This window comes from Diachasma alloeum, unplaced genomic scaffold (genome assembly GCF_001412515.2).
Source record: "Diachasma alloeum isolate Michigan unplaced genomic scaffold, Dall2.0 Dall_scaffold_00359, whole genome shotgun sequence".
Lineage (NCBI taxonomy): Eukaryota > Metazoa > Arthropoda > Insecta > Hymenoptera > Braconidae > Diachasma > Diachasma alloeum.
In genome coordinates this window covers 529,530-555,564 of record NW_021680498.1, presented here as the reverse complement: position 1 = coordinate 555,564, position 26,035 = coordinate 529,530, and the positions used below count along the sequence as shown (strand labels likewise).

The window sequence follows — 26,035 nt, the reverse complement described above, 5'->3', positions numbered from 1 at the left end:
TTTCAAAAATTCTATTAATTTTTTTCTGACTTATTGAAAAATTCTGCATCTGTTCCGCGTGTTTTTTTGTATAGTTAATGTTTAATAGGAGCATTGCAAAAAAACTTGTTCCAAAGTTGTAAATCTCTGATGAATGATTTTCCTTCTGTTGCAGAAAAATGTTGATAAGAGCTGTGGCGGCCGGCTGGGTCGCCGTTTTCTTGTGCCATCTTCATCTAGCGAATACTCAGGTAGGAGTTGATTATTCCTCCACTTTTACAGTGAAAACTCTAATGAAATTTTCGTCTCCGACGCTTTGTTTACAAGTTATCAATAAATGGATTTTTACATTGTTGAAACTATTCGATGTACTACTCAGATTTTCCATTAACTTTAACCCTTAAGTGACCGTAGATGTGCACCGAAGACGATCACACGATATTTTACGATTTCGAGAAAAAAAAAGTTGAACAAAAAAATGTTCTCCACGTTTACAAGTAATTTTGACCTTTCAATAAATAAGAAATGAGGGTATAGAAGCGAAATAGTTGTCAAATAATTTAAAAACTCGATCTAAAAACGTGCAAAATTATGAAATTTTAAGGTTAAACATGGGGATCGTCACCGAGTCAAGTTTTCAGAAGATTTTAATAATTCACTGGCGTAAGTTTGGACGGAAAAAAAATGTTGGTGTGTTGCATACATTGGAAAGTAGGAATACAAATTTTTATGGATTTTTCATTCACGAAGTTTTTGTGTGAAAAGAAAAAATCAAAAACCGTCGGGGATTCCCGCATTATGCGGCCACTTAAGGGTTAAGATTCAGATACCAAAATGGCTTATCTAGATGTGTTATTACCACCATTTCATTATCTTTTCTAACACTACTTTCTTGGGAGGCGTGCAAAACGTAAAAGGCCGAGAGTTCACACATCTTGGATGAAACCATTTCTTAAATTTTTGAACTACTTTATTGACGAATAATTCCTGAACGAAGCGGTGGAGACAAAAATTTCGTTAAAGTTTTCACCTCCAAATAAATCCCCCAAGCTACCCCCACGATATGTCAGATGAATTTTGGGACACCCTGTAATCTCCCAGAATTCCCCTTACGTAATTTCAAGATTAATCGAAATTATGAAATTTTGAGGTTAAACATGGGGATCGTCACCGAGTCAAGTTTTGAGAAGATTTTAATAATTCACTGGCGTAAGTTTGGACCGAAAAAAAATGTTGGTGTGTTCCATACATTGGAAAGTAGGACTCCAAATTTTTACGGATTTTTCATTCACGAAGTTTTTGTGTAAAAAAAAAAATCAAAAACCGTCGGGGATTCCCGCATTATGCGGCCACTTAAGGGTTAAGATTCAGATACCAAAATGGCTTATCTAGATGTGTTATTACCACCATTTCATTATCTTTTCTAACACTACTTTCTTGGGAGGCGTGCAAAACGTAAAAGGCCGAGAGTTCACACATCTTGGATGAAACCATTTCTTAAATTTTTGAACTACTTTATTGACGAATAATTCCTGAACGAAGCGGTGGAGACAAAAATTTCGTTAAAGTTTTCACCTCCAAATAAATCCCCCAAGCTACCCCCACGATATGTCAGATGAATTTTGGGACACCCTGTAATCTCCCAGAATTCCCCTTACGTAATTTCAAGATTAATCGAAATTATGAAATTTTGAGGTTAAACATGGGGATCGTCACCGAGTCAAGTTTTGAGAAGATTTTAATAATTCACTGGCGTAAGTTTGGACCGAAAAAAAATGTTGGTGTGTTCCATACATTGGAAAGTAGGACTCCAAATTTTTACGGATTTTTCATTCACGAAGTTTTTGTGTAAAAAAAAAAATCAAAAACCGTCGGGGATTCCCGCATTATGCGGCCACTTAAGGGTTAAGATTCAGATACCAAAATGGCTTATCTAGATGTGTTATTACCACCATTTCATTATTTTTTCTAACACTACTTTCTTGGGAGGCGTGCAAAACGTAAAAGGCCGAGAGTTCACACATCTTGGATGAAACCATTTCTTAAATTTTTAAACTACTTTGTTGACGAATAATTTCTGAACGAAGCGGTGGAGACAAAAATTTCGTTAAAGTTTTCACCTCCAAATAAATCCCCCAAGCTACCCCCACGATATGTCAGATGAATTTTGGGACACCCTGTAATCCCCCAGAATCCCCCTTACGTAATTTCAAGATTAATCGAACTCCCTGCGGACTCGTGTCCACCTCGCAATTCCCATGATAATCCATCGAAAAAAAAACACATTGAATCCTACAGACTCCACATACACATTTTACTGGTTGAGAAACACCTGACGAGCCGTGGGCCCAGCCTGCGAAATAATTGACGTAGCTCCTCGATCGAGACATACACTCACTCGATGCTGAGTAACATATTTTCATACAGCTCTAGGATGTGTGTTGTGTCGGTAATGCCCGAACGGTGAAAGCGAGACTCAGTATTCACGCACGCCTCTCTGGGCCCGAAAGGGGCACCTACAGACACACCGGGGCATTCCACCAACGGGTTTTACGTCTTACGAAGAATTCAATTCAACACTATTATAGATTGGAGAGAGGAATGAGAAATAAAAAATCGGGAGATTATGAAAAGTGCAGGATTAAGGTGAATGATCCTACCCCCATCAAAATATTTATTAAGAAAATATGTAATGTGGGCCAATTCCGTATATTTTTCAAATTTATAAAGAAAAAAAAAATATGTGGAAGTGGCCCAGATTATATATATTTTTTATAAATTTTTTCATGGGGGTAGGATCATTCACCTTAATTCAGCCCTTGATTCTGATCTTGTTGTATTTTTTATATATTCTTTATAAATTTGAAAAATACATGTAAAACACAGATTTCATTTTTTTAATAAATTGAGCCAATTTAATATTTTTTAATTTTTTTTTTTCATCCAAAAAATGAAAGTTACTGAAGTTCCTGAAAATTCAGGCAACTCATCTTCGGAATTTTCAATCCGTTCCTTAATTTTCGCGACAGGTTTCAAAATCACAATTGCCGTTGAAAATTCAATGATCATTCATAATCAAAAACTTAATTTTATTGAATTTCCAAGATGAATCAGGAATTCCAATTTAGTCTGAAATTGAATTCAAGTTCAGACTATTGAAAATTTAACTGCACCTGTTCCTTAAATTTCAAAGAATTTCCAACAGCGTAACCGATTTTTTCGCAATGGTTCAGCTTCATTTCCCTCACATTTCATTCAAACCCGCGACAAAGTATTTTTCTCACATTTTTTTATGCAACCCAATTCGCTGAAAAGCATTACTGTAACAAAATTGTACGGCACTATGCTTTGACAAGATTGAAAGTGAACTCCATGCAAATGCCTCTTACGTCTGACATTTGTTACGTCTTTTATATTCTCATTCTTCCATTCGCATTTTCTTTTTCATCTTATTTTTTATTCGCTTGCACCTTTCAATCCAGGAAGGAACGCAATACTTACTGTTGAGGGGAGATTACTCGTGTTTCCAGGGACAAGAGTCAGTCCAGACGTTGGAGATACTCTCCAACGCGAATGCACTCGATCTCGTTGGAATTCGTTCACCGTTATGTCATCGTACATTGAATTTTTTCAATTTTCAGGCTACTCTCATTACCAGTCATTGTTGTTCATGTGCATTGCCGCTAACTCCACTGTTAAAAATATTTGGTTGAAATTCTCGCTTCACTTCTTGAAAATTTTTCTGAAGTGACTGTTTCACTGAAATTTCGCGGAATTTCATAATTGAAAATTCATAATTTGATTGAAAAAATTTGATACTGTAAATTTCAGTTAAATTATGCCATAAAAATGAGTAAAAATGGAAAAAATAAAGAAAACCAACGAAATAAAAAAACAATTTTGTGTAAATGACGACATAAGTCGATTCTTGCTACCGAGTTATTTCTTCTTATTTTGTGATTTTTTAACGAAATGTCAGAAAATTTTTCCCACAAAATTTTTTCAACTGAATTTGCTTCAATTTGTATCTTGATATCTATTTATAATCAGAAATATTGAGATTTTCAGTCGACGACAAACGAAAAATTCCTTTCCAACACTTTCTCCTAAAATCCACTCGTTTCTAAGATAATTTTATAATTAGGAAATCTGTCATTCGATGCTATATTAGCTGAGCTATTGGAATTGTCTAGAAAGTGAGTGTTTATTTTCTTAAAAAAATACTCATTTTTTAGATAATTTTGTGATTAAATTTAATTACCAATTAATTGTCCAGAATTTCAATTTCTTCATGAAATTCGTGAAGAATAAATTCATAATGAATTCACTAATATTCATAAAATTATTCATAAAATTTTACGCTGCTTATTGCCTATATCAGCGTGATAATTGACACAAGAAATTAGTGATCGAAGTCACCGAAGAGAAATTAATAATTCTTTTTTTTTCAGGTCTCCAACAACGTCTTCACATGTCCAAACGGTAAGTCATAATTCACCTTTGACATTCCACCTTCATCTCCCGCATTGTGAGCAGGTATCTGAGCCCTGCATCCTCATTCCCAGGTAGATTGGGTTCCCCTCGTTTACCCAGCGGCAGGTGCACTGCGGAGATTTCTCTCAGGGGGTCGGAAAAATTTTCCAAGATGAGACCAGAAAAACGAACACAGGCTTTTGAGCAAAATTCCCGGAATCCTCTCATGTTCTTATTTGTCGTTCTACGACTACTCTAATTCATTCCGTGTTCATGCTCATAATAAGAAGTGGAAAAACAATGTGTTAAAATGGTTCAGGGGTGCATTTCAGATGGGGAACTCTATGTTGAAGATTATAATTGCCATCAACATATTTTATTATTTAATATTAATATAATAGAATATAATTTTATTATTATAATAATATAATAAAACATATATTATAAAAATATAATGTATATGTATGTCTTATTGGGTTTTATATTATTATATTATAATAATATAATAATAAAATAATATTTTATTGTTATTTTAATGGTTATTACGAATGGAAAATTGATTATATGTAGGGGGTGGGGGTCTCACTGCGTTTTTTAAATACCACAAGTACTTGATGGGAAATTTTGGTAAATTTTTTCCAATTTCTTCTTTGTGGAAATAAGTATAGGTATGAAACAAATCATGAAATTTTCATTTTTCAATAACATTCATTTTTTATTCAACAGAAGGAATTGAGTCATTTCAAATTGCATACGATTGATTGTGCGGAACATCGTATCGAATACACAACGAAAAAATTGGTTTAAAAATATTGAAAATTGTAAGAGTAGGTTTTTTACGAACCGAAAAAATCGAAAAAAGCAATTTTTCAATAAGTAAGTTGAAAAGTAAATTCGATAGATATTTTTATCACAAAAAGCTCAACCAATAATCAAATTAGGATAAATCTGGAAAATCATATTCAGAATTGGCTGAATTCATAAGCTGGTCCCGCATTGGAAAATGTAATAGACCGATGTAGGAAGAGGAGGGGGGATAGATTTTAAATCTCTCATTCATGTTATAATTGACTTTTGTGATAGACATGTGCATCCGATTTTTTTTTCATTTTTTCTGTCGAAAATTTTAATTTTTCTTCAATTTTCAATATTTTTCAACAATTTTTTTTTTGTATTCCACATGACCTTCCATAAAATCAATCGTTTTAAATTTAGGGTATATGTTTAAAAACCTTCCATTAGAAAAACTTCGGAAAAAAAATTCATCAAAACAACTTGATGACAAAAAAAATTGGAGAAAAAAACTTAAACAATTCAAACTTCGAAAGACGTGGAAATTTTTTTTTAAAAACTCCTTATTTAAATAATGAAATATTAATGAGGTGTGGGCGAATTTCCCAATCGGCTCTAAATCCTCACAACGTCATGATTTTTTAGAACAAAAAGTATAGATTGTATTCAATGAAAACTATCATGCAACAATCCAACTGTGAAAAAATAAAACCATTTTTTAACAATGATTCACGTCGAAAATTTACGGTTATAAAATGTATACCATAATCTATCCCGTTAGATTCACATCTATAATTTCTTTTTTGTTCCGAATACTCCTGATTGATGATGATTGAGCAATTGATTCTAATTTGACGTTTGAGTGTTTACACAGAAAATTGTTGATCATGCAAGTAATTTTGTGTGAATAAAAAATTCTTTGCTTTCATCCGAGGATAATTTTCCATTCGCAATCATTCACAAAGGAATAATGTAAATGATTTTATTCTTAAGAAAAAGAGAAAAGTCTAAATCCAAAATTAAAAAATGTTGATAATCCAAGAAATTTTCCGAATGAAAAATTCTCTGTTTTTCATTTAAAATAAATTGCTGATGCGTAAATATTCACAACGGAATAATACAGCTGATGTCTCCCTAAAAATGAAGAAGAAGATAAAAAGCTAAATTTAAAATAAAAAATAATTGATCATCCAACAAATTTTCTGAATAAAAAAATTCTCGAGTTTCCATTCACAGTAAATTCTCCATTCTTAATCATTCAGAAAAAAAGAATACAGATAATTTCTTCCTGAAAATGAAGGAAAAAAGAAAAAAAGTTAAATTCCATGAATAACCAAACCCTCAATTTATGAATGAAATAATTGTCCCGTAAATATAAAGAAACCACTGAAGAATGTACCCTACAATGGAAGTTGGGAAAAAGTAGGAAACGGAGTGGAACCTAGTGGCTCGGCTAAACGAGGCCTCACCACTGCACAAAACGTGCACCAACCAAATGGACACACTCGACTAGCTCCTCTGAGTCTAACGGATTCTAAAAAAATTCGAGGAAGGAGAGAAAAACTTGAGGAAGAAGTTTAATCCTCAGCGATGACGCCAAGCAACCAGGCATTATGGGGATAAGAGACCTACATAATTGCCAGCACAGTGTAGACTTTAAATGTAAAAGGAGAAAAGTGGAACGGAGTTTGAACACGTGTACCAGAGAACAGATGCAATTGCACGCTCATTGTCACGAATCACTGCATGATGTATGCGATTACTCGCCATGTGAATGATGATGTATCACTCGAACTCGTGATGCCCCCGCGCAATTTTTTTTTTTCGCAGAAGATTTTTTTGGAATAAAAATTTTTATGTTATTAATAAACTCGATATTATTTTAAAACATTGGATTTGATTTATGAGAGAGAGGAAAATCACGAAATCTCCCGTTCAACCAATAGAATTGCAGTATTGGACGTCTCGTGGGCCAATCAGAAGAGAATTATACCGAGAATTTCCTTCCTCCCCGGCTCGCCCAATCAGAGCGCAGTATTCGAGACCACGTGACACCTTCACGTCGGTTCATGCCGCTAAAAGTCAATTGTCCTCGGAATATCCCCGAAATAATGCCCCAATAAAAATATTTCAAATCCCATTAGAAAGAGTGAACGAAGGGATCAAGGCCGAAAATTGTAGGAACATAATGCTTTAGGACACTGCGGTAAATTGAGAAAGAGGAAGAACGGCATTCCACAGTCGTGAGTCTGGCCTCATCGTACTGCATATCGCTCTGTAGTCTCCTACACTCCCCTGTCATCATCCGCGGCCTAAAAATAATCTCAGATAACCCCGAGTCTCCAGTAACAGTATTTGTACTTTACGTTTTTTTTATTACTTTTATTCTATTGCATGCGATCCTTATTCAATTTTGTTCGATTCAAAAGTAGCATAGTGATCATAGTTATTAGTTCATAATCAGGATTTTATTCAAAACTAAATGTGATTTTTATTTGCGTTTCCATTCACGTTAAATTGAGTTTTTGAAATTAAAAAAAAATGCATTCTTCAAGTATATTTTATACTCGAATGGGGGATGGGTGTTTCAATTCTCGGATGATTATTTCGTATCAGCCCGGGTTGTACCAAGCGCTCTCAAGTGTAATATAAGGGTCAGACACTGAGTGTGAGAATATAAGGGTCAAAAAGTGGAGGTTAAAAAAATGAGGGTTGGAATATTAGAGTCAAAAACTGAGGGCCTGAATGTAAAGGTGAAGGAATGAGGGTCAGAATGTTAGGGTTAAAAAAAGAGGGTCAGAATATTACGATAAAAAAATTAGGGTCCGAATATAAAAGTAAAAAAAGTGGGTGTCAGGCAATGAGGGTCATATAAGGGCTAAAAACGGTGATCAAGCATAATATATGACTTGTATTTAGACCCTCATTGCCTGATACTCACTTTTTTTACTTTTATATTCTGACCCTGATGTTTTGACCCTAATATTCTGACCCTCATTTTTTAACCTCCACTTTTTGACCCTTATATTCTGACACTTAGTGCCTGACCCTTATATTACACTTAAGAGGGCTTGCTACACTCCGGTCTGATACAAAACAATCATCTTCAAATTGAAAGAGCCATCCCCCAATTGAGCATATTTTGTCTCCCGCGTTCACTCATTATATCAACTCTCAATAAGACTCGCCGAGGAGTACCTCCTATGCACTCATTATCCTTGAACGCATGTTTACATACACATACAATGAATAAAGCATCATCAAGGTGTTTCTGAACACGTCCCATGGCCCGTTGACCTTTCGAGATGAAGTAAAAGTCCCCAAGAGTCGCGGAATGAAGGAGAGAATGTTCAGCAAGCCATTTAATCGTTCGAAAGCAAGAAAATTCAATTACATAATCGTACTGGGTTTTAAAAATTTACACCCAAACATTTCCATAATTTCCCAATATTATCTTTTCACCGTGATTGCCTCTACTGTTAGAAATTCATGGGAACATTATCGCCAGTTACATTCCGATTTTTCAAACGTCAGATTGAAGTTGAAGTACCAGGAGTTTATGAAAAATAAATACGATTGCATGTTATTAATATTGTGTGATGTTTTGGTGGTCATTATGGAGGCAATTATTAACTGTCGTTGGGATTGTCAGACCTGCTGTAATTATAATAATCAATGGCCAGTTATTTGTGGATTGCGTCGTACGAAGTCAATTAAGTTGTAAGAATGCGTGAAAAATAGAATACAAATTTTTGTGTAGAGAAAAAGTTTGAAGTTTCATAGAGAAAAAAAGTTTTGATTGTCAGAACGCTGTTGAAAGGAAATTGAAGTTTCATAGACAGTCGACTAGTAGTTTTTAGGAGAGTGACCTTGAATGCGATTTAAGGGAGAAAAAATGATAAAATTTCAGATTTCACAGAAAATTCAAGGAAATTCTACTTTTTTGAATAGCATTGAGTTGAGAATTTCTTAACTTATTTGAATTTTTAATGAAATCGTGAATATTCAGAGCCAAATGACGATGAATTTTAATTAATAAAAAATTTAATAATATGTTATTTTTTATTTTTAACGGAATTTGTTGCAGTTCCAAGGGACTTGCAAATGGCCATCGCCCGAGGGCCTTCAGCCAATTTAATAATATATTTACTGAAATTTTCCTGATTATACGGCTACTTTTCGGAGAACGTGAACTGAACTTTACAGGTCTCGTTGATTTTTCCATGAAATTCTGACTTTTCAATTACGAAATTTCCTGAAATTTCTATGGAACTCAAATGTGAGAAAAATTTCAGAAAAGAATCCCGTGAATTTCAGCCAAAAATTTTTAGTAGAATAATTTTTAGGAATTTATTCCCAATTTTTTATCCTTTTATAATATTACGAAATCGAATAAAATTCGATTGAAATAGTATGGATTTTTTACGAATTTTTTTGAAGGGGAAGAAATGATTGGAATCAATTCAAACTGCGAGGTCATTTCATTCATATTTCAAGCTACATCTCAGAATTTTTCCAAGTATTTTTCATCGAAAATTTAAAGAATTTCAACGATTTTGCAACAAAAAAACGATTTTTTGAACTGTCTAATGTGCTTTTCCCCCTTGATTCCTATTGACACAGATAACCCATCCGTTGACATCCTCCCATCGTATGTAGCCCGGAATTCAACAATTTCATCGAAAAATTCCAGTGCACACGCAATTAACGCAGCGCCAAAAGAATGCATCATGCATACGATTTCCCTCAGCGTTGAATAAAAGAAAAAGAGAAAAAGAATAGAATTGACATGAATGAATTGTCCAAGTCTGGTATTTATTGGGTCGTTGTACCGATAACCCGTTTGCGTGGACAGAGAGGAAGCCAGAATCGAAATCGAGCGTTTCTCCAACGTTCCTCGATTCCTTTGCCACACACGTATTCTCTTTTCTCCGGGTTTGTCTCGATATACACATCAAAAAGCCAATGCCGGCTCTTGGCCAGCATCAGTGTATATCGTTGGCGCACTAAAAACGATCGAGGTCGACTCGTTGGCACTCGAACATCGTCATACCCCCCTGTAGGTCACCGATTAACCGCCTTTCCGACAAGCCGATGTTTGGCTCTTCACAGCTGATAGTCAATACTCAACTTGCAAGCTTACACCCGAAAATACAAGCTTTAATTTGAGACATGTGGTCTCTAATTGAGATTTTCGTGTGTTTCAAATTGAAAGTTTTAATAGTGTCAAGTTGAGACTTTCAAAGGTCTTGAGACTTTCAGAACTCTAGTTGAAGGAAAATTTCAAGTTGAGTACCAAAAGTTTAACTTGAAGCTTGCAAAAGTGTCAATTTGAGTCTATGAAAGTCTTAAGTTGAAACTTTCAAAAGTTTCAAGTTGATACTGTCAAAGGTCTTAAATTGAGACCTTCAGAACTCCAGTTGAAGGAAAATTTCAAGTTGAGTTTCGAAAGCTCAACTTGAAGCTCGCAAAAGTATAAATTTGAGTCTATGAAAGCCTCGAGTTGAAACTTTCAAAAGTCTCAAGTTGAAACTTTCAAAAGTCTCAAGTTGAGACTTTCAAGAGTTTCAAGTTGATATTTTCAAAGGTTTCAAATTGAGACTTTCAGAACTCTAGTTGAAGGAAAGTTTCAAGTTGAGTTCCGAAAGTTTAACTTGAAGCTTGTAAAAATACGAATTTGAGTCTATGAAAGTCTCAATGTTTCATATGATCTTAAATTGAGATTTTCAAATGGTTCAAATTGCCACTTTCAATAGTCTCAAGTTGGGATTTTCAAAAGTCTCAAGTTGAAACTTTCAAACGTCTCAAATTGAGACTTTCAGAACTCCACTTGAAGAAAAATTTCACGTCAAGTTCCGAAAGTCTCAACTTAAAGCACGCAAAAGTACCAACTTGAGTCTATGAAAGATTCCAATTCATTGTAAGACATTTCAGATCGTAAAATAAAATATTATTTTTTGGGTGTATTTCCAATCACATTAGCAAGCTTTGATTTATCTTCAATTTTCCGCCCTTGCTGAGTGTCATTAAATTAAAAAATCATTGTGGTTATCTATTTCAGGATGGGAACTGAAAGGAATTTACTGTTACAAATTCTTCAATATCAGGCATTCGTGGGAAAAAGCTGCGGAATTATGCAGGAGGTAAATACTCAATGAGATATATTTCTAGGAAAGTGAGATAAGTTATTCTAGTGAATAGCAAATGAATTCAGAACTCAGTGAAGTGGTAAAACGGGATGAGTGAAGTAGTATTCGGAGTGAGTCTTTGGTAAATATCGCTGAAACTACATTTTTCTTCTCTATCTATTTTTAGCCAGTCAATTGTGATTAAAGAAAAACGACCAATCTAGAGTTAACGAATCATTGTAATTAGGTACGGAAGCGATCTCATGGTGGTAGAATCCTACATGGAAAACAACTTAACATCAGGGATGATCGGAAGGCACTTGGATCGTTACTGGTTGGGACTAGCATCCCTGGACGATCTTCGCACAAACACCCTGGAGTCTGCAGCGGGAATGCTCGTGTCCCAGTATGCCGGTGAGTAACACATTAGCCATCGTCATACCACGCGAAAGAAACAACAGTTATGCAGTTATTAAAACGCAATACCCATCCATTATTTGTTAATTTTGCGCGAGTTAATTGGAAAGAATGATTTTTTCTTCGTATTCTCAATTTACCTCGTCTATTCACGGAGGCGTCATGGCCACTTGACGGGACATAATGGAGCAATTAATAAATCGTTGACTCGCGTCTAACGTTTACGGTCTCGATTCAAACATCAACACGTATATAATACGAATAGGTAGACGTAAAATACCACAATTGTACACACGAAAGAGGCTCCGGCGATCGTATCGAGGTCGCGGAAATGCGGAACTGTGAGACTCGTCGGCACGAAGACACACTTTTCCCATATCCTCGCACGACAATGCCCACACTTGTGAGATTCACGCGAGCATTGAGGTAATTCCCATTTTTCCCATTTGCATAATTCAATATTAGAGACGGTTATTTACGGGTTGCATTCTTACGCGCGGCGATTCACGTTAAAGGGAAAATGTTGAAAAAATTATTTTTTGAAATGGTGGATGAGGTAATTGATTTTCAAATGTTGGAGTTATATTACAATTCGATTGAGTCCAAAGAGTAACTTATTTCAGAATCTAAGGTGAATAGCAAAATTTTTGTCACGACCTTTTTTGTAACCCTTAATTTGCTCGACAAAAAAGTTACTACGAAAATTTCGATGACTCCCTTAGGTTCGAAGATATTCCTCGAAATTTCAACTAAGAGCAAATGGCAGCCCAAGAACTTAAGCCCGAGAATTTCAATAGAAAAATCAGAATCGATTGACAGAAATGAATAATAAAAAAAAAAGAAAATAATAAAAAAATATATAAAACATTATAAGAAATCCTTTACCTTCCTTCAAAAAAAAGGAAATTCTGTTTTTGAAGAGGATTCGAACAAAAACAATAATTTTTTCATTTATTCAATCAAAATACACTACCTCTCTAGGTCCATGTATGAAAGCCAAAAAAATTCTAAAAAAGTATATATAAAAACTTACCCCACAATCTGCAAAATCTCTAATTACCAAATACCCTCTCAAGGTTTCTGGGCATCGAAGCAGCCGAACCCAGCATCCGGTGAGTGCGTGGACGTAGCCGTGACCGATGACCAGCAGCAGTCCTGGGAGTTAACAACCTGCGAGTCGCTCCTACCATTCATGTGTCGAGCCTCCGCCTGTCCGGCAGGTAAACCCCCCGCCCCCTCCCCCAACACCGCCAACAAAACATGTTGCATCACTCACCTCAATTTGCTCTCCCATCCTAGGATCATTCCATTGTTCCAATGGCAAATGCATCAACTCCGCCTTCAAGTGCGACAAGCAGGACGACTGCGGCGACTTCTCTGACGAAATCGACTGTCCCAACAATTGCCAGTTCTACATGGCAAGCAGTGGTGACGTGGTTGAATCCCCGAACTACCCTCACAAATACACACCCCTGAGCAACTGCAAATGGACGCTGGAGGGTCCCCAAGGGCACAACATTCTCCTCCAATTCCAAGAGTTCGAAACCGAAAAGAGTTTCGACATTGTTCAGATTCTCGTGGGCGGTAGAACCGAAGAGAAATCAGTGAACCTTGCCACCCTCTCCGGAAAGCAAGAGCTCTCCAACAAGCTCTTCGTATCAGCCTCCAACTTCATGATAATCAAATTCAGCACCGACGGCTCAGTCGAGCGAAAGGGTTTCCGGGCCTCGTGGAAGACAGAGCCCCAGACCTGCGGAGGAATCCTACGAGCCACACCCCAGGGACAAGTTCTGACTTCCCCCGGGTACCCCCAGAACTACCCGGGAGGCCTGGAATGCTTGTACATCCTGCAAGCCCAGCCCGGCAAGATAATCTCCCTCGAAATCCAGGACATGGACCTGGAGACAGACCGAGACTACATCCTCGTGCGAGACGGCGACAGCCCAATGAGTCGTCCAGTGGCCAGACTGACTGGAAAATCCGAGGACAACCCAACGGTCCTCATGTCCACCAGTAATAACCTCTACCTGTACCTGAAGACCTCCCTAGGAGACTCTCGAAGGGGTTTCAGCATCAGGTACACCCAAGGTTGCAGAGCCACAATAATCGCCCTGAACGGCACCGTTCAGTCCCCCTCGTACGGTCTAAATGACTACCCGAACAACCAGGAGTGTCTCTACACCATAAGGAACCCTAAGAATTCTGCCCTCTCCCTAAAGTTCACAAATTTTAACGTCCACACCACCGACTACGTCCAAGTCTACGATGGTAGCAATACCAATGGGCTCAGACTGCACTCTGGAGATGGCTTCACCTCGAACACGATTCCAAAGATCACCCTGACAGCTGAGAGTGGAGAGATGCTGGTGAGATTCGTCTCAGACGCCCTGAGAAGCTCCTCCGGATGGCAGGCGACCTTCTCCGCAGACTGCCCTGTCCTCCTTCCTGGAGAAGGCGCCCTCGCCAGCAATAGGGACACAGCATTCGGTACGGTGGTAACCTTCTCGTGCCCCATGGGCCAGGAGTTTGCCACAGGAAAGCTGAAGATCACCAGTGAATGCCTCCAAGGAGGAAATTGGTCAGTCACGTATATCCCGAAATGCCAGGAAGTTTACTGTGGACCAGTCCCCCAAATCGATAATGGATTCTCCATCGGTTCGTCCAACGTCACGTACCGAGGATTAGCCACTTATCAATGCTACGCGGGTTTCGCTTTCCCATCGGGCAGGCCAACGGAGAAGATCTCGTGCATGGCTGACGGTCGCTGGGAGAAGAAACCTTCGTGCCTAGCTTCCCAGTGTGCGCCCCTCCCCGAGGCGCCAAATGCCAACATCACGATCTTGAATGGCGGTGGCAGAAGCTACGGAACGATCGTCAGGTTCGAGTGCGAGCCAGGATACGTCAGGACTGGACATCCAGTCATCCTCTGTATGAGCAATGGCACCTGGTCTGATAACGTCCCCACTTGCTCCAGGGCTCGGTGTCCCGTTCTACCGATCATCAAGAATGGCTTCGTCGTTGATAACAATAGGGACTACTTCTTCGGAGATGAGGCAAGAGTGCAGTGCAATCGGGGATACAAACTCACGGGTAACAATATCATCTCCTGTGGTGCTGATCAACGATTCGAGAACGTACCTTCCTGTGAGGATATCAACGAGTGCTCCTCGAGTCAGTGTGACCTCGCATCCACTGAGTGCATAAACATGCCTGGAGCTTTCTCCTGCAAGTGTAAATCTGGCTTTGCGCCGACACTGGATTGCCGACCGGTCGGGGATATTGGGCTTATAAATGGGGGAATCCCAGACGAGTCCATCACTGTTTCTAGTTCGGAAATTGGGTACAAGAAGAATGGAGTGAGGTTGAGCAGTGGAGACGGCTGGTGTGGGAACAGTATCGAACCGGGAGCCAACTGGGTGATGATTGACATGAAAGCTCCCACGATAGTTCGAGGATTCAGAACCCAAGTGGTTGCCAGGACCGACGGTAACATTGCGTTCGCCTCCGCAATAAGACTACAGTACACTGACGATCTGGGAGATGTATTCCGGGATTACACGAATCCTGATGGAACTCCTGTGGAGTTCAGAGCTGTCGAGCCCGCTCTCTCTATCCTCAATCTTCCAGTTCCGATCGAAGCGAGATACATAAAATTCAGGATTCAGGATTACGTCAGTGCACCCTGCACCAAACTCGAAATCGTCGGTTGCACTAGACTAGAGTGCACTGACGTCAACGAGTGTGCGAGCAACAATGGTGGCTGCCACCAGAAATGCATCAACAGTCCTGGCAGCTACGCCTGCATGTGCAACACTGGGTATGAACTCTACAAGGGAAATGGCACTGCTGGATTCAGCATTGCAAGATCAGAAACTGGAGAACGAGATGGGGATCTTTATCAGAGGAACAAGACATGTGTTCCAGTGATGTGTCCAACACTACCAGCTCCGGAGAACGGGAAGATCCTCTCCACGAAGGATCAGTTCCACTTTGGAGATCTCATAAAGTTCCAGTGCAACTTTGGTTACGTCCTTGCAGGATCCTCGGCTGTGATCTGCACTTCCAGTGGAGTGTGGAATGGAACCACACCTGAATGTCAATTTGCCAAGTGCGTTTCCCTTCCTGACGATAAGAACGAAGGTCTGGCTGTCGTCAGAACCGATGAGACAAGTGTTCTAGTGCCTTTTGGACAGAACGTCACCTTGAAATGTGGCAACACTGGAAGGTTCTTGAGGAATACAGCCACCTCGGGCTTCAGACAGTGTGTCTACGATCCCAAGCCAGGTCTACCTGACTACTGGCTATCGGGATTTCAGCCCGCTTGCCCCAGAGCTGATTGCGGACTGCCCCTGCCGACCCCTGGAGCTGAGTACGGACAATACGCCGATACCAAGTACCACTCACAGTTTTTCTTTGGTTGTCAGGACACATTCAAACTCGCTGGACAGACAAATAATCACGACAACGTCGTCCGCTGTCAGGCTAACGGTGTCTGGGACTTTGGAAACTTGAGGTGTGAAGGACCAGTCTGTGAGGATCCTGGAAGACCCAGCGATGGCTTCCAGATAGCAAGATCTTATGAGCAAGGATCGGAGGTGCAGTTTGGCTGCAGCCGACCTGGCTACATCCTCATTAATCCGAAGCCCATCGTCTGTCGCAGGGAGCCCGAGTGCAAGGTGGTTAAACCCCTTGGTCTCACGTCGGGCAAAATTCCGGACTCCGCTATCAATGCAACGTCGGAACGACCCAACTACGAAGCCAAGAATGTCAGGCTGAACTCTGTCACTGGGTGGTGTGGTAAGCAAGAAGCATTCACCTACGTGAGTGTCGATTTGGGTCAGGTCTTCAGGATCAAGGGAATCCTCGTGAAGGGAGTCGTAACGAATGATATTGTGGGTCGTCCTACGGAGATCAGATTCTTTTACAAGCAGTCCGAGAACGAAAACTACATCGTTTACTTCCCTAATTTCAACCTGACTATGAGAGACCCAGGCAACTACGGAGAACTGGCCATGATCACTCTGCCAAAATCCGTTCAAGCAAGATTTGTGATCATTGGAATCGTCAGCTACATGGACAACGCTTGTCTGAAGTTCGAATTGATGGGATGTGAGGAACCCGCTGTGGAACCACTGCTGGGTTACGACTACGGCTACTCACCCTGCGTCGATAATGAGCCCCCGCTCTTCCAGAATTGTCCCCAACAGCCAATAATGGTGCAGAAGGGACCAGACGGTGGACTCCTACCAGTCAACTTCACAGAACCAACGGCTGTGGACAACAGCGGAAGCATAGCACGTCTGGAAGTCAAGCCCCAGAGTTTCAAAACTCCGATAAGAATCTTCGAGGATACCGTCGTAAAATATGTAGCCTTCGATTACGATGGAAACGTCGCGATCTGTGAGATCAACATCACAGTTCCTGATGTAACACCTCCAAAGCTTAGCTGCCCCCAGAGCTATGTTATTGAATTGGTAGATCGCCAGGAAAGCTATACGGTTAACTTCAACCAAACAAGAAGGGACATCAACACAACAGACGCCTCAGGTCCAGTGAAGATCACGTACGTTCCGGAACGTGCGGTCATCCCCATTGGAGGATTTGAAAATGTAACAGTGTATGCTACGGACTCCAGTGGAAACCGAGCCTCCTGCCACTTCCAGGTGTCCGTCCAAGCGACTCCTTGCGTAGATTGGGAGCTCAAACCCCCCGCGAATGGTGGACTGAAGTGTGTACCAGGAGACAAGGCCAAATCCCTCCAGTGTATCGCCACCTGTCGATCTGGCTACAGATTCACCGACGGCGCACCAACAAAGTCATTCACCTGTGATCCAGTGAGACGCTGGTCTCCCATGTCAGTGGTCCCTGATTGCGTTTCTGAGAACACTCAGCAGGCTGACTACAATGTCATTGCCTCGGTCACTTACAGGGCCAATGGGGCGGTGTCCAGGGGCTGTCTACCACAGTACCAAGACCTGATGGGCCAGTACTACATGGGACTCAACAACATTCTCACTCAGAGATGTTCCGCTGTCAACGTCAATATGAACGTCTCCTTCATCCGGTCGATACCAACTCTGGTCGAGGAGAATGTCCTCAAGATGGACTTCATCCTCGTTATCGTTCCGGCAGTTCGTTCCACCCAGCTGTACGACCTCTGCGGTTCCACCTTGAGCCTCATCTTCGATCTGTCCGTACCTCACGCAAGCGCTGTTATCGAGCCCCTGTTGAATGTCTCGTCCATCGGTAATCAATGTCCGCCCCTACGTGCCCTGAGGTCATCTATCAGTAGAGGATTCACCTGCAGCATCGGGGAAGTCCTCAATATGGATACAAACGATGTTCCAAGGTGTCTGCACTGTCCAGCAGGGACATTCGCTGGGGAGAAGCAGAAGCAGTGCACAGCGTGTCCAAAAGGATTCTACCAGAACAGCGATCGTCAGGGCGCCTGCCTCCGCTGTCCATTCGGAACTTACACCAAGGAGCAAGGATCCAAGAGCATCGATGACTGCATTCCAGTCTGTGGGTATGGAACCTACTCACCAACAGGTCTAGTCCCTTGTCTTGAGTGTCCCAGAAATTCTTACACCGGGGAACCCCCGACGGGAGGCTACAAAGACTGCCAGACCTGTCCTGCAGGGACCTTCACTTATCAACCGGCAGCACCAGGACGGGATCGTTGCAGGGCTAAATGTGCACCTGGTACTTACTCAGACACTGGGTTAGCCCCGTGTGCCCAGTGCCCCAAAAACTTCTACCAAGCTCAACACGGCGCAACGACCTGCATGGAGTGCCCAACAAACATGTACACGGATGCGGCTGGAGCAGTGGGTCGAGAAGCGTGTAAGGTAGTGGCTTGCACGGACAATGTCTGCCAACACGGTGGTCTCTGCATCGCCATGGGCCACGGAGTCCAGTGCTTCTGCCCCGCTGGCTTCTCTGGTCGTCGTTGTGAAGTGGATATTGATGAATGCGCTTCACAGCCTTGCTTCAATGGTGCCACTTGTATCGATCTACCTCAGGGCTACAGGTGTCAATGCGCCAATGGATACTCTGGAATCAACTGTCAGGAGGAGAAGTCGGACTGTAGTAAAGACACCTGTCCTGAGCGAGCCATGTGCAAAGACGAGCCTGGGTTCGGTAACTACACGTGTCTCTGCAGGTCTGGTTACACCGGAGTCGACTGTGACATCACCATTAATCCCTGCACTGCCACGGGGAATCCCTGCCAGAACGGGGCCAGCTGCATTGCTCTCCAGCAAGGTCGATTCAAGTGCGATTGCCTGCCCGGATGGGAGGGACAGAGCTGCGAAATCAACACTGATGACTGCGCAGAGAGGCCCTGTCTTCTCGGAGCCAACTGCACGGATCTTGTCGCTGATTTCAGCTGTGATTGTCCTCCAGGCTTCACTGGCAAACGCTGCCACGAGAAGATCGATCTTTGCTCGGGGAATCCCTGCTTGAACGGCATCTGTGTTGATAATCTCTTCGATCACGAGTGCATCTGCCACCCGGGATGGACAGGACCAGCGTGCGAGACCAACATCAACGAATGCGCTTCCAAACCTTGCAGGAATAACGGACAGTGTCTGGATCAGATAGGAGGGTACACCTGCACTTGTGAACCCGGATATACTGGCCAACAGTGTCAGCACACGATCGATGATTGCGGGGCTGAGCCTTGCCAGAATGGAGCCACTTGCATCGACCAACTCGAGGGATTCGTCTGTAAATGTCGACCAGGATTCGTCGGACTTCAGTGTGAAGCTGAGCTCGACGAGTGTCTCAGTGATCCCTGCAACCCTGTGGGAACCGATCGCTGCGTAGATCTCCACAACAGCTTCCTGTGCCACTGCCGAGAAGGCTACACAGGAACAACTTGTGAGATCAACACCGATGACTGCGCTTCCGACCCTTGTTTCAACGGAGCAACGTGCAGAGACGAAGTGGGTGGGTTCAAGTGTCTCTGCAGAGATGGCTGGACCGGTACCAGATGTGAGACCGACGTAGGAATGTGCATGAACCATCCTTGCCAGAACGACGCTGCATGTGTCGACCTCTTCCAAGATTTCTTCTGCGTTTGTCCATCAGGTACTGATGGCAAACAGTGTGAGACTGCTCCTGAGAGGTGCATTGGTAACCCTTGCATGCACAACGGACGCTGTCAGGACTTTGGATCCGGTCTGAACTGCACTTGTCCTGACGATTACACTGGAATCGGCTGCCAGTATGAGTACGACGCATGTCAGGCTGGTGCCTGCAAGAATGGCGCCACTTGCATGGATAACGGAGCTGGATTCACATGTACTTGCCCACCTGGCTACACCGGCAAGACCTGTGAGGAGGACATTGTCGATTGCAAGGAGAACTCCTGTCCTCCCTCTGCCACCTGCATCGATTTGACTGGAAAGTTCTTCTGCCAGTGTCCGTTCAATCTCACCGGAGACGACTGTAGGAAGTCCATTCAAGTAGATTACGATCTGTACTTTACAGATCCATCACGCAGCAGTGCTGCCCAGATCATTCCCTTCTTCACGGGAGCCCAGAAGAGCCTCACCATCGCCATGTGGGTGCAATTCACCCAGAAGGACGAAGCAGGGATATTCTTCACGCTGTACAGCGTCAGCTCCCCTCACGTTCCCACCAATCGTAGACCGATGATCCAAGCCCACAGCAATGGAGTCCAGGTGTCTCTCTTCCACGATCTTCAGGATGTTTATCTACCTTTCCGAGAGTACGCTACCATCAACGACGGACAGTGGCATCACGTGGCCATCGTTTGGAATGGCGAGAACAGCGGAGAGTTGACGTTGATCACTGAAGGGCTGATTGCCAGCAAGACTGAGGGCTACGGCAGTGGACGAACTCTTCCGTCCTACGGTTGGGCTGTTCTTGGGAAACCTAGGAGTGAATCCCCCAAAGGGTACACTGAATCTGGCTTCCAAGGGCACTTGACGAAGGTTCAGGTCTGGTCCAGGGCGCTGCATGTCACCAATGAGATACAGAAGCAGGTGAGGGACTGCAGGACCGAGCCTGTTTTGTATCAGGGATTGGTGTTGACTTGGGCTGGGTACGACGAAATTGGTGGGGGGGTTGAAAGGGTCGTGCCTTCTCACTGCGGACAGAGGATCTGCCCACCTGGGTATGGGGGCAACAAGTGCCAGCAGCTTGAGGCAGATAAAATTCCACCCAAGGTTGAGCATTGTCCTGGGGATCTTTGGGTCATTGCCAAGAATGGATCGTCCATTGTCACCTGGGACGAGCCTCATTTCTCTGATAACGTGGGGGTCGTGAGGATCCAGGAGAAGAGTGGTCACAGATCTGGACAGACACTTCTCTGGGGAACTTATGACATCAGCTATGTTGCTTATGATCAGGCAGGAAACTCGGCTAGTTGTAACTTCAAGGTTTATGTGCTCTCAGACTTCTGTCCGGAGCTGGCTGATCCCGTTGGCGGGTCCCAATTGTGTAAGGACTGGGGATCTGGGGGACAGTTCAAGGTCTGTGAGATTTCCTGTAATTCGGGGATGAGGTTCTCGCAAGAGGTACCCAAGTTCTATACGTGTGGGGCTGAAGGGTTCTGGAGGCCTACGATGGATCCCAGTTTACCGATTGTGTATCCTGCTTGCACGGCGGCTTCCGCGGCGCAGAGGGTCTTCAAGATCAGAATGAACTTCCCAACGAGTGTCTTGTGTAATGAGGCTGGCCAGGGGGTGCTCAAACAGAAGGTCAGGAATGCGGTCAACTCGTTGAATCGGGACTGGAACTTCTGTTCTTATTCGTTTGAAGGTGAGTTGTTGATTTTTTATTCTTTCTTTCAATTATTTATTCATTTATTTGTTTATTTGTTTATTTATGTATGTATTCATTTATCCCTGTCTAGATTAGTTTCTCATATAAAATCTTGAAATAAGAATTTTAGTTGAATCAATCATTTTTCCATTTAACCCTTTTATTTCATTTTTTGCAGGCACCAGAGAGTGTAAAGACCTCGTCATCGACGTCCAGTGTGACCACAGATCAAGAACAGTACGAGAGACCAATACTGAGGACGGTGGAACCTATGTGATATCAGCTGCTGTTCCATCAGAACCGTAAGCATCCTCAATCTGTTCTAACTGTTTATTCAGAATGAAGATTTACGAACCTAAGAATTTCATTGAAAAACGTGGCGCATTCACTGGGAAATTTTATTGAATTTGTATCGGACTGCCGTTGAACACTCCATTAGTCTTTCACCGATAGAAATATTTAATACAAAATACTTCATATAAGAAATCAATAGAATCTGATTTTCTATGCAACTATCTAACTAAACTTGCTGAGGTTTTTGTTTGATTTATTTTTTCTTTCAAATTCGAACCAAATAATTATTTTTTGGTAATTTTCAACTAATAATTTTCTTGGGCCAAACAAGACTTGTTTGAGAACTTGTTGGTTTTTCTCTCATTGCGGTCTCCACCAAATGGTTAAAATTGTTCTTCTGCTGAAAAAAATGTGCTTCAAAGCTGCAGAATTTTCAATACAAATACAATTGAATTTTCTAACAAAATCCCCAAGTTTTTCAATGAAATTCTTCCACTTGTGATTCACTGCAGAGTTCTTCTCTCACCTCAGCCATAAAATTCAAATATCTTGATTTTTTTATACGAATTAGAACGAGACAAGCTCGCCAAGGAAGTGACACCTACGAGGTGGAGATATCATTCCCAGCGATAAAGTAAGACTTCCCCAGAACCCCTCGTCAATTAAAAAATGATGAAATCATGTAATTAACATTTCCTCCAAGATGAATCCACAATGACTGTGCACGATTCTCCCCAATTAACTTCCCAAACCAGCAGGGCCAACATCCTGGGAATTTCATGTTTTTCGTCTCATCATTAATTAACATTACTTGAAGCAGAAATTATCTCACATGCGTTAGGAAACATCAACTAGTTTAGATTAATCACAGGATCATGAGAAGCATAAAGCTGGCTTTTAACAATGACGTCGAGCATAACCGACGAGGCTGTAAATAAATTCGCCTGCACCATCACCAACAACACCTTCATGTTGAACATTTACTTTATCGTGGATGATTCTAATGATGTTTGTTCCCTTCACAGCGATCCCATTCAGAACACCAATTCCAACGATCGTGCTACTGTCCAGAGCCTTCTGGAGAAACTCATTCTGGAGGAGGATCAGTTTGATGTCCATGATATTCTACCGAATACAGTTCCTGATCCAGCTTCTCTGATTTTGGAGTCGGATTATGCCTGTCCGGTTGGACAAGTTGTTATGGCTCCTGATTGTGGTGAGAAAAATTTGCCCATATATTCCGAAATTGATAGTTATAATCATATATGAATAGAATGAATCATATATGGTAGGAGTGCAAATGCGGAAATGTAAAAAAAATCGTTGGTAGGAACCCAAAGCCTGAGTCTGCGACTGAATCTTGTTAAGCTTGTATATAATTATATATATTGTTAAATTGTCATATTATGTTAAATAAACGCCTTCAATTGCTACTCGTTTTCGTGCAAAATCCCAAAAACTCACCACAAAAGATTAACGCCAACTCTCTCCTCCCCCAGTGCCCTGCGCAGTCGGCAGTTTCTACAACGAGGCCCTCCGAAAATGCGAGATGTGTCCGATCGGCACATACCAGAGTGAATCCGGCCAGTTGAAATGCAGCAGTTGTCCAGTGATAGCAGGTCGCTCCAGCGTGACCATCGGTCCAGGTGCTCGAAGTGCTGCGGACTGCAAGGAGCGCTGTCCAGCTGGTAAATACTACGACGACGCAGCAGGTCTCTGTCGCAGCTGTGGTCACGGATTCTACCAGCCAAGTGAGGGCAGTTTCTCCTGCCTCCTCTGTGGTCTCGGCAAGACAACGAGAACAGCTGAGGCAGTTTCCCACGAGGAGTGTCGTGACGAGTGTGGATCTGGCCAGCAACTGGCTGTTGAAGGAAAGTGCGAGCCCTGTCCAAGGGGTACCTACAGGACCCAGGGGGTGCAAGCAGCCTGCCAGACCTGCCCGCTTGGCAGAACAACCCCAAATATGGGATCAGCAGCTATTGAGGAGTGCTCTCTACCCGTCTGCGAGCCAGGAAGCTTCCTTAATGGTACGTTGAACGAATGTGTCTCCTGCAAAAAGGGAACGTATCAGTCTGAGCCCCAGCAGACATTCTGCATCCCCTGTCCTCCCAATACAAGCACCAAGGGGCCAGCTGCCACCAGCAAAGCTGAGTGCACAAATCCATGCGAAATGAATGGAGAGGACTTGCACTGCGATGCCAATGCCTACTGTCTTCTCATCCCTGAAACCAGTGACTTCAAGTGCGAATGCAAACCTGGGTACAATGGCACTGGAATGGTGTGCACTGATGTCTGCAACAACTACTGTGACAATGAGGGTGTCTGCCTGAAGGACTCCAGGGGACAACCGTCCTGCAGGTGCAGTGGAAGCTTCACTGGTAAACACTGCACTGAGAAGTCGGAGTTCTTCTATATCACTGGGGGCATTGCTGCTGGGGTCATTCTCATCATCTTTATTGTCCTGTTGGTGTGGATGATTTGTGTGAGATCGTCGAAGAAGAGGGAACCCAAGAAGATGCTGTCTCCTGCCACTGATCAGAATGGCTCGCAAGTCAATTTCTATTATGGGGCACCAACACCTTATGCTGAATCCATTGCTCCCTCGCATCACAGCACTTATGCTCATTATTATGATGATGAGGAGGATGGCTGGGAAATGCCGAATTTCTATAATGAGACTTATATGAAAGGTCAGATTTTTCAGCATTTCGATGATGGATAGTTTGAGAATTTTATTGACATTAGGGGCGATGTTTTCATGAGCAGCCTATTCACGCGATTTTGTGACGAATAGTTGATACAATAAGAAATTTATTCAATGTCGGTAGATTGTGTTTTTCCATAATTTTAAAAATGTTTAAAAATATTTTGTTAGTTTAAAAATATTTTTCTACGCAACATATTCTATTGGAATTTTTCAAAAATATTATTAAATTATTTGACCCACTTGATGATCTCATCGCATGTCACTTCCAAATTTTCAATACAACTTCATCCAAGAATTCCCATAATCTCATTATTTGAATTCTCTCATTGGATTTTCCAGAGAGTCTACATAATGGAGGCAAGATGAACAGTCTGGCCCGCTCAAACGCCAGCATTTACGGTACCAAGGACGACCTCTACGACAGACTGAAGCGTCACGCTTACCCCGGAAAGAAAGGTATTAAAATACCCTAGATCCCGAAAATCCCTAAATAACAAAATTAACGAAAAATTAAAAGAACAAAATTTGTAAATTTGTTGATAGACAAGAGCGACAGTGACAGCGAGGGCCAGTGACCCCGAAAGATGTCGACGTTCCTGGGGACAAGAGAGGGAACGTGAATCGAATGAATACCAACAGGATATACGGGAGGGTACTCACTTCTCTCAACAATCCTCTGTTTTATATTATAAAAATTGGATAGTGGAGAACGACTCTGAAGTCCTGGAGCAACGATCGGTGATACGAGCCGATTGTTACTTCGGCACTAGTCGACACTGCATTTTATTGAGAATAAAAAGTTTCTCTGTGGTTTTTTTTATCCAGTGAAAAACTATTGACAGTGTGTCTGAATGATATTGCGTATGTATATGAATATTTTATTTCTTGCGTGTCTGTAATTTTTCTATTTAAATAACAATTATTGTAGTTTTCGGAGGAGAGTACGGCAAAATATATTTCAAAATGTACTTTAACCTTAATCTGGTCACCAAACGCGACCTCTTGCGACTTGATCACCTCCGCGGGGATTCCCCGCACTGTTATGTAGACTTTACCGTTGCCAAATTCACTCTGCACTGCCCGCACGCGTTTAGCGAGTTTTCGGGAACGTCGCGTCATGGGCAATTTCATTTAACATGGGAAAAAATAATTCATCTGTCCGAAATTATTTGTTTTCTGGAAAAAATCAGTAGCATACGATGTTTTCATACAACTTATTCTGTTGAGATATTTTCTAGGGAAATTCCTCGACTCAAATTGTCTAATTATTTTATTTGATTTATTCTAATAAAAAAAAAGAAAATTGAGTGGAAAAAACTCGGAAAATTTATGTCGAAGAATTCCTGTAGAAAATGTTTCAATAGAAAAACTTTTATATAAAAATTGAATTCTTCTGATTTTTCTTATACCTTTAATAGTATTTGGAAAAACTAATAGATTTTTCAATAGGAGA

General features: G+C 41.8%; 1 protein-coding gene across 1 annotated transcript; it reads left to right on the top strand.

Moving 5' to 3' along the window:
* Nucleotides 1-158: 158 nt before the first annotated feature.
* On the top strand, nt 159-25,667 carry LOC107041252 (sushi, von Willebrand factor type A, EGF and pentraxin domain-containing protein 1). Its single transcript, XM_015261714.1, has 12 exons — nt 159-230; nt 4,431-4,461; nt 11,306-11,387; nt 11,620-11,786; nt 12,866-13,009; nt 13,089-21,578; nt 21,760-21,883; nt 22,447-22,509; nt 22,901-23,091; nt 23,375-24,565; nt 24,922-25,038; nt 25,126-25,667. Exons 1-12 carry the CDS (start codon nt 159-161, stop codon nt 25,155-25,157), a joined length of 10,704 nt encoding a protein of 3,567 aa, XP_015117200.1. The 3' UTR covers nt 25,158-25,667.
* Nucleotides 25,668-26,035: the final 368 nt, after the last annotated feature.